General features: G+C 39.7%; 1 protein-coding gene across 1 annotated transcript; it reads right to left on the bottom strand.

Annotated features, from left to right (window-relative positions):
• Window positions 1-854: 854 nt before the first annotated feature.
• On the bottom strand, window positions 855-8,248 carry ak1 (adenylate kinase 1). The gene is made up of 7 exons (XM_023419466.1): window positions 8,141-8,248; window positions 3,812-3,849; window positions 3,022-3,057; window positions 2,768-2,931; window positions 1,943-2,059; window positions 1,663-1,854; window positions 855-1,569 (listed from the first exon to the last, which is right to left on the bottom strand). The coding sequence occupies exons 2-7, from the start codon at window positions 3,816-3,818 to the stop codon at window positions 1,501-1,503; spliced, it is 585 nt and encodes a 194-aa protein (XP_023275234.1). The 5' UTR covers window positions 3,819-3,849; window positions 8,141-8,248; the 3' UTR covers window positions 855-1,500.
• Between the last annotated feature and the right edge of the window lie 573 nt (window positions 8,249-8,821).

Below are 8,821 nucleotides of genomic sequence, written 5' to 3'. Positions count from 1 at the left end.
GATATATTTTCCTTTTATTGTAGGGTTTCCATTCAATTATGAAGATTTACACCAAATTGAAAATGGTGCAGGTTTTTTTATACTACCACTAACAAACTAAATTGTTAGTTGTCTTGTATGCTGAAGTATTCTGTGAAGGTTGACAGTTGAAGGGTTGGTCCTTTAACTTAATATTTCATAATAGGTTAACTTAAGTTGTGATCCCTGAACCTCAGCACACAGCGACACACAGGCTCAGACATGTCTCTTTTCCTCTGTTGTACGTGATGAATTCCACTGCCCCCTCTTGTCTCCACCTTTGTTTTGCACCTTCATGAGGTAAGAGCAGCATTCCTCGCATTCAAGCAGCATCCTCGATGACTTTATGAAAGTGCTTACAGACGCCTTTTTCTTGATTGACTTTCCGACGGACACATCCTGTCCCCCTTCAGAAGCCGCTTTCCTCTTCCTCATCCCTACAGCGCATAGTCATGATCAGAGCTCTCCTTGGAGGCTAGTCCGGATACCTGTTGCAGTGTTTGCTTGGCCAGCTGGAAGTGTGTGTGTGTGTGTGCTAGTGTGTCTGTGTGTGTGTGTGAGGAAGGTGAGAGGTAAAGGAAGACCTGTTGATCATCACAGGGCTCAAAGGAAAAGTTATAATAACAGTAATGAACTATGGCTGCAGCAGCGTGTTCTGTATCCTGTTGTGTCTACATGCTTTCTGAAAAGAAAAGCGTTTCCTCCTTCAACTTGGAAGCATTGTTTATGGGGTTACAGTATGTGTTTGTTCATAGGTCCTCACAATGTCACCCTGTGTACTACAGTGAGTCTTTTAAATATTCAGACACAGTCACCACTAATAAATTAATTTCAAATTTCTGTTTTACCCTTATACTTTAATTTACTTTTCTTTTCATTTTTTACATATACCTCTTTACAGACACCCATGTTACATGTTTACATCTTGATGGAAAACTATAAAGTTTCTGTGCTTTAAATATTGATATAAATGGATTAATAGAAACAAATGTTGTCCACAGTGGGTGATTGTTGCCATTGTACAATGGCATAATCACAAAAGAGTCTATCATTTTCCCATGGTCTCTGGATATGGCAGAGTTGAAGAAGGGTAAAGGATTGTGTAAAGTGAAGGTTTGCACCAGAGTGAGCGTTGTACCTTATAGGTTGGGAGATGGTCGTATATAGATTTCACTTGGATACATATTAAGCATAGAATGGAGGCGAGACTTATTTGAAGAAACAAATGGATTTCCAGACGCTGCCTTTTGCAGATTCACTGTTGTGTGATGTTAAAACTGCAGATGCTTATTGCTGGATTAGAAGTGGAGTTAAGGCATCTTTGATCCTTAATGGCCTTCAGTTTCTGTTAACCAAGCTGAGTGGAAACTGTATAATTTCCATTGTTGTTCATGTTTTGTCCATATGAAATTGACACAGAGAAAGCAAATTTTAAAAAATTAAACAACAACAACCAGACACAGCTCATCTAGTCATGTTGTTTTACTTCAGTGCATCAATAGCCTTGGAGACTTGGCTGAAAACTTCATCCACTGGCAGCTCAGAGTCAATCTAGACAAAGCAACACAGACACCATATGTAAGAATACATTATGTCAGATTTTGTTTTGTCAGTTTTCACTGAGCATAGCAGTCATACACTCACCTTCCTCACAATACCACGGCCATCATAAAAGGCGATGACTGGCTCAGTTGCTTTGTAATACAGGTCCAGACGCTTCTTGATGGTCTCCTCATTATCATCTGAACGGCCGCTGGTCTCACCACGCTTCAAAAGCCTCTTGACCATGGTCTCTGCTTTTGCATCAATGTACAGCAGCAGGCAGGGTTTGCCGATCTGAGTTCAAACACAAGGGAGTGATTTAAGCTTGTCTCCATAGTTGCAGGGATGAATTATAGACCCAAAAATTCATGCCCTCTCCTACCTTCTTCTCAAACTCCTCGCCCTGCTTCACCTCACGGGGGTAGCCATCAATAAGGAAGCCCTTGGAGACATCAGCCTTGGCGATCATGGCATCCTTAATCATGTCTAAGACTGTGTCCTGCAAGCAGCCCCGAAATATTATGACCAACTCTCACAGCATGATATAGCACTTCAAGATGGAAAATAACTTAAAGTGCATATTTGAAAGTGATAGTTCAGGTTATTTGACATGGGTTTGTGTGAAGTAGTTATACATAGTCAGTGTATTACCTGCAGTAGATTCAGATTGGCGCACTGCCAGTTTAGAGTAGCAGCCGGGAGCACCAACACAAAAGCTGAGTGGTGTACTAGTGTGAACGGGGCCAGACAGAAAAACATGTTTTAGCCAATTTTAAAAAATGCCACGTGAAAAAGCCAATATCAGATTAAGTGTACCACTTCACTACCATATTCCTATGCACAAACATGGTGAAAATATTCAAAACAAAGCATACACTTAATCTGATATTGGCTTTTTTTCAATATGGCAATTTCTTTTTGGCTAAAGCACATTTTTGCTGCTGTCCCCCTCAACAGCTGCAAATGACTCAGATATTGTGCCGGGGCTCCTGGCTGCTTCACCAAACTGGGAGCGCGCTGATCCAAATCTACTGCAAGTAATACACTGACTATAGATAAGTAGCTCATACAACTCCCACGTCAAATAACCCCAACTATCACTTTACTCTCATCTGTGCACACATTTTGCTTGCTATACTGCACAATTCTTATCGATACAAGGAGGAAAAGATATAAACAATACTTTTATTGAATGAAACTTTCTTACCAGGGGCACAAGCTCTCCCTTCTGCATGATGGCCTGGAGATGCTTGCCCCTCTCAGAGCCAGAAGACACCTCAGCACGGAGCAGATCCCCAGATGACAGGTGGGTGTAGCCATATTTTGCAACTACCTTCTCACACTGGGTGCCCTTTCCAGAGCCAGGCCCACCTGAAGAACAGAGACAGAAAGCATTAGTGTTACAGGACGGAGATAGATGTAAGAGGTCCAATGTCTTGGACAAAAAAAAAAAACACTCACCCACAACAAAGATGATCTTGGCATCTTTAATTTTGTCTGAAATAAGATGGAACAAAAGAAGTTGAGTCCAACTGTGTGAATAGGTAAAACTTCTTTCTAACAAAGTTAAATTCACACGAAAAGGATTTCTAAAACAAACCTTGTGGAAGTATGATATCAGTGGTACAGGTATTTCCCATTTTTTTAAGCCACAAGGTACAGTGTCTCCTGGTCCACTAGGCTGTTTTGACTGTAGGTCTGTAGGTCTGTGCTATTACTCAAACAGTGTTGCCATGACAACTGTTGTCACTTAAGACTGTTATGTAGCCAGGTATAACAGTTCAGTGGGAACTACAAGAACAATCTAAATTATAAATCTAAACAAATTTGCAGAAAATGAAAAGAAAACACAGAATTTTGGTTTTATTTATTTATTTTATTTTTTTAAACTATATTGTATTAATTATCTTAACTACATTACATTAGAACTATATTATCTTTACTGCATTTTGTATAGATTTTGTATCTCAAATATTTTTGTTGTTAAGTAAATGTCATAATTTATTTCTGAATAAAAATGGAATACTATGTCTATGTACAGTATCATTGAATGTACAAGGTAAGGTGCTGTCTGTATTCTCAAAAATCACCAAAAGATGGCAGTAGAGTCCAAGAAAACGGAGCAAGCTTATCTCTGCATTACTATAACTCCACACAAGTAATGATAAAATACAAATGAACATTTTCCAAATCATTAAATCATCATTAATAAAGCGTTTACAGTCATACTCAAACATATGTAATTATTTACCTGCCATTGTGTTGTGTTAGATGAGTGTTTTCCTTCAACTGAAAAGGACAGAAAAGGACACAGAAAGGCAAATAAATTCACTACAGCAGATAATATGACAGCAAGATAATCTAAGTAGGTCACACTGTTTTTATTTAGGTAATCCATTATAAACTGACACTCTGTGGTGTGAAGAGTGGACAATGACTGTCTGCACAAGGCTCCATGTTAAGGCTGGGATTAATGTCACTGTCAAAAAAAGACAGTGACACTTTGTTGATCACGTGTTTAGAATAGAATTAATAGTTTATCAAATATTCATTTTGGACTATGCGAATAAATTGTCTCCCACCATGAATGCAAGATTGCTACCTCACCTTTTAATCAATTCGAGGTCATATAATCATTTGCATAACAGTTTTATCTATTCAGAGAATCAGTATTTCTGTATTTTAAACACTCCATTTCTGAACATTGTGAAATACTGAATACTTTGCCACACTATAACACTATCTGCTGGCAACATGAAACACACTTCTTTGAGAGTAGCATATTCTTTCTAACTCACAAACACATGAATGAATCAGGAGGTGTAGTTGTACTGGTAGTAGTATTAATATTACTGGTAATGTTAATGGTATTTTTTAAATGTTTGTGTTTATCAATAGAGACTGTACAATGTAGCCACACAACTTAAAAATGAGCGTAAGAATACTACATAGCTTATACAGTATGTCTGAACAGTGATCAAATTTCAACAGCAACCCCATTGAAACCGTCCACCAGCAATTAAATTCTATTTTTCCTCGTGTGGTGTTGAAAAACAATGAGAACCTGTTACTTCCTGGAGAGTCGGCCAAGCTGTCGTAGGAAAGTAGAAGCTTCTGATTGTAGCAAGTTGTGTTATTTAAAGCTGACAATTCTAGTCCTGAAACATTTGATTGGCACAGGAATGACTTTTAGTTATTTATTCATATTACTGAATATATCTAAAGAAGACAACAGCCATTTCATTTCCTGTTTACACTTCTCTTTTAACTTACTTAGAAAACAGAACAGAGAAGAATGAGGAAGGGGGTTGGGTCAGTAATTGGGCTGTGAGTAAATAGATATTTTCAAGTAGCTTCTTGTCAGTGTTATATACTCGGGTTGAAAATGGGTGTGGTTGAAAGAACTGACTTTAAATAATTTTAACATGTCGCCTATTTCAAAATAACCACCCAGTTTTGCATCTACTTTGAATATAGGGATGTTCTCACAGGCCAAATACTATACAGTATATACCATCAATATTTATTATCATCTTTCCATTCTTTCCATACAGTTCTGCATACTCCAATTGTGGCTATAGTATTTGCTTGTCAACAGGTTACTTACATCACAAGTGTGTGTGCTAAACAAGTAACCTGGTCTGTCTCAAGCTACAGTGCTGAATATTTTGTGTTTCAAGACTTGAATTTGACCTTGTGACAAAGTGGCTGTTTGCTTTGCTCACTGGCACACGCCTGCTATACAAACAAAGCTGTTAGGCCTATGATAGTGCCAGATTGACCAATAAGCTTTAAAGGACCAGTGTGTAGGATTTAGGAGGATCTATTGGCAGAAATGGATTACAATATTTATATTGGAGTTTTCATTAGTGTATAATCACCTGTAAATAAGAATTATTGTATTTTCATTCGCTTTGAATGATCCCTTCACATCTACATAGGGAGTGGGTCATTTTCCACAGAGCCCATCATGTTTATACAGTAGCCCAGAACAGAAAAACCAAGCACTGGCTCTAGAGAGGGCATTTCACGTTTTCTCATTACCTGAAGGGTAGGTTCAGGTACCAATGAGGAGAGTGGTATTCAGTTAGTTGCAATCTGCAGCCTCAAAGCCAGATGGCACTAGATCCTACACACTGGCCCTTTAAGGGCTGTATAGTATAAGAAAAGTGATATAATATAAGGACAGGAGACGAATTCAATTAAAAACCTCAATAAATGTATATTAAAAAAATGCAGATACTTCCACACAGGTGCACTGCACAATTAATCAATTAACATCCAATCGTGCTCTGTGTTATCATAAATAAAAATGCTGAGCAGGTCCAGTTGGTTGTGATTTTGTATCAAGTGGCTTTGAAAGAGGGTTCAGTGTTGGGACACGGATGGCACAAGCTTCAGTCACACAGACAGTTCAGCTGGCCAGTGTTTCAATAGGAACAGTGGCTAAAGTGACATCTGCATTTAAATCTGTGGGGAAAACATCAGTAAATAGGAAATTTAATCAACAGCACATATTTGATTACGTGCATTAGTGTGATATGCAAGGAAAAACAGAAGAGCAACTCTTCTTCAAGTGACTGAGAATGTCAATGCAGTTCTATCCTGATGGGAGTGGTCTCTTCCAGGATGGCAATACCCCCATCTATAGGGCATGAGGGGTCTCTGAATGGTTGTGAATGATGCAAGTCATATGCTATGGCCTATCACCAGATCTCAATCCAATTGAACACTATGGGAGATTTTGGACAGACGTGTTAGACAGTGGCAGCACATGGTGGCCTAACACCTTAGTAAGAAAATTTATGTTAGTTTTTACTTAAATTTGTCACCTGTTTGTATGTTTCACTGTAGCTGTACTGCAACAGAGTGGAAAAAAGTGAATTATAGTTGTACTATACATGGTCCAAATGACAGATTTCTATCTGGCTATATGGTTTACCATCAAGATATATTTTAGCAGAGTACACACCAAAGCTGCAAATGTTACCAGCTTGTTCTCTGGTTCTCACTTGCAGTACTCCTCAGTACTGGTGGTGCTGCTTCTCAGGTGTCGAGTTTTATGTCAGCAGCCATTAACCCTGTGGTCTGTGTAAATGTCACTTGGAGACTGTCATCTGAGTCAGCACAGAGCCTGTTTGGGAATCCCACTTTGGCCTATTATGGTGCCATCCTCTGGGTGCCCTGCATCGTTGGCTTGTCAGTCATGTTCTGGTTCTAATATGGTGCAAACAACATTACATGGCTGCCTGTGTGGGAAATACACACCATACTGCATGGAATTATGGAAGTGAAAGTATATGCAGCTTGGCTTTGCTCAAATACATTTCACAATAGAGGCCTTATCAAAACTGGAGATGTAGCAAGATGTTTGAACAGGATTTTGTCTAATGTGGACAAAGCCATCTGAATTTTGTACTAGGACTTGATCCATACTGTTTGCATGAATCTCTACATAAATAATTCAATAGCATGCAACTGAGTGCACTCTTAATGTAGAATAGAAGACCACTTTAGAGGACGAGAGACAGAGACACATTCAAACGTGATTTTTGTAATTCAATCCTTGAAATTAAATATAGAGACACTGATACATATCGCCTGTCACGCCCTCATGTCTTATTACTGTTTTTTAACATGCCACCCAGCTAAAAAAAGACCCAGTCAGTTTGCAGCTGTTAAGGGATAGCATGTCAACCATTCTCTAAGAGCACATGCGGATGAAGTTTTCACTCACTGCCCCTGAAAGCAACAGGAGTGAAAACAGGGCCGAGCACATGATCTACTTGTAGATTCTCAACCAACAATGTTGGTTACTAAGGTACTCTGCAATTTAATTGGGCATACTGTCCCTTTAAGGGAGAACAGGGGACCCTTTGACGTCAGTGCAGTGGGAGATATTCCATGATGTTTGTGAAAGGATGGAGCGAGATAAATTCATTGTTAGCTGTGGCTTTTTGGGGTGTGTTTGTGTTCTAAATTGCAAGCTTTAACTCACTTTAGTGTGCAAAATCATCTCAAAAGAATCAATAGCATTCAGCCACTAATCAGCTGTTAATGACCTTTTACTGTGGCTAAAAGCATGGCAGAATTAAAAGGTGAGAGCAGCTTGTATGAAAATGCCCATAAATGGGTGCACACAAGGAGAACGTTTAAATGTCATTAGAGTGGAGGCAAACCATCTGCAATGAAATGTCAAACCAATTGTCTAGAGATAAAAATAAGAATCAATGGTTGGTTATCCCTTAGCAAGACAGTTATATCATCTATTCAATACCATCACTGAGCATGACACACACTAGAAACATGCCTGTGCACGATACAGAAAAGCCTGATTTTCTGATTGTGTCAACCATTTTAAACAGTGTGACTAACCAAAGTTTGTCGAGAGACCAGTAACCATGACAGTTTACCATTACAGTCTTATGTTATTCTGCCTCTCCATCCCATCAAACAGCCCTGCCCACTCCGCCTGCCCACACTCTTTCACTCTGACATCTCTCTATTCGTTCACTTAGACCCAGTCCCAGCCATTTCCTGCCTGCTCTTCCTCTATGGAGCCTTTGTCCTCTGTACTGACCTCTCTTTTCACGCTGTGGCTCTAGATCCCAGTGCAAGGGGCTGCTGTCCCTGGATCCCCGTGTGTGTGTGTCTGCACAGTTCCTGCTGCACGGCAGCCCTCCCTCCCCCATGCTATGCCTTTTTATAGCTCAGCTGAGCCTGCTCAGCCAGCGTTGCATTCTGGGTAAAGGGGAAGAATAAGGCGGGCGAGGAGAGCGAGGGAGGGAGAAGCAGGATGAATGACAGGAGAAGGCAGGGGTGAAATTAGAGGCAGAGGGAGAGGAGGGGAGGGCGGTGGCAGCGTGTTTGACAGTAAGTTTTAATTCAGGTCATTAGGTAATGAATGGCTGCATATGAGTGTATCCCAGCAAAATAAAAAATTTGTGCTTTACTTAATGTAAATTAATCAGAGCTGCTAACAGCAGATGACTGCATTTTTTCTTTACGTTCCTACTCAATCTTGGTTATGCAAACAAACTGGAAGTGAACCAACAGGTTTGTTTAGCCCTTTGTTCTTTGTTCCACTAAGGATTGGGCTTGAGAAATCCATCGTTGCGTTGCTCTCGGTGGATCTAGGAATTATTTTCTAATGAAATTCTGTGCAATACAGGTCCATGTTACTCATGTAGTTTTCCTAAGCTTAAAAACAGGAATTTAAGAGTGCAAACTTTACAAAAGCTACCCTATTCACCTCCCCCCC

The sequence above is a fragment of the Seriola lalandi genome, unplaced genomic scaffold (assembly GCF_002814215.2).
Source record: "Seriola lalandi dorsalis isolate HSWRI2012SDOR001 ecotype SW California unplaced genomic scaffold, Sedor1 jcf7180002054606, whole genome shotgun sequence".
Lineage (NCBI taxonomy): Eukaryota > Metazoa > Chordata > Actinopteri > Carangiformes > Carangidae > Seriola > Seriola lalandi.
The sequence above is the reverse complement of the archived record's forward strand: the minus strand, read 5'-3'. Positions and strand labels throughout refer to the sequence as shown.

What these genes read in the sequence shown, in the direction of transcription:
- ak1 (XM_023419466.1), bottom strand. An exon ending in CAAGATCATCTTTGTTGTGG is followed by an intron (nt 2,932 to 3,021) that starts GTGAGTGTTTTT and finishes TCTGTTCTTCAG; the next exon opens with GTGGGCCTGGCTCTGGAAAG. An exon ending in GCGAGGAGTTTGAGAAGAAG is followed by an intron (nt 1,855 to 1,942) that starts GTAGGAGAGGGC and finishes GTTTGAACTCAG; the next exon opens with ATCGGCAAACCCTGCCTGCT.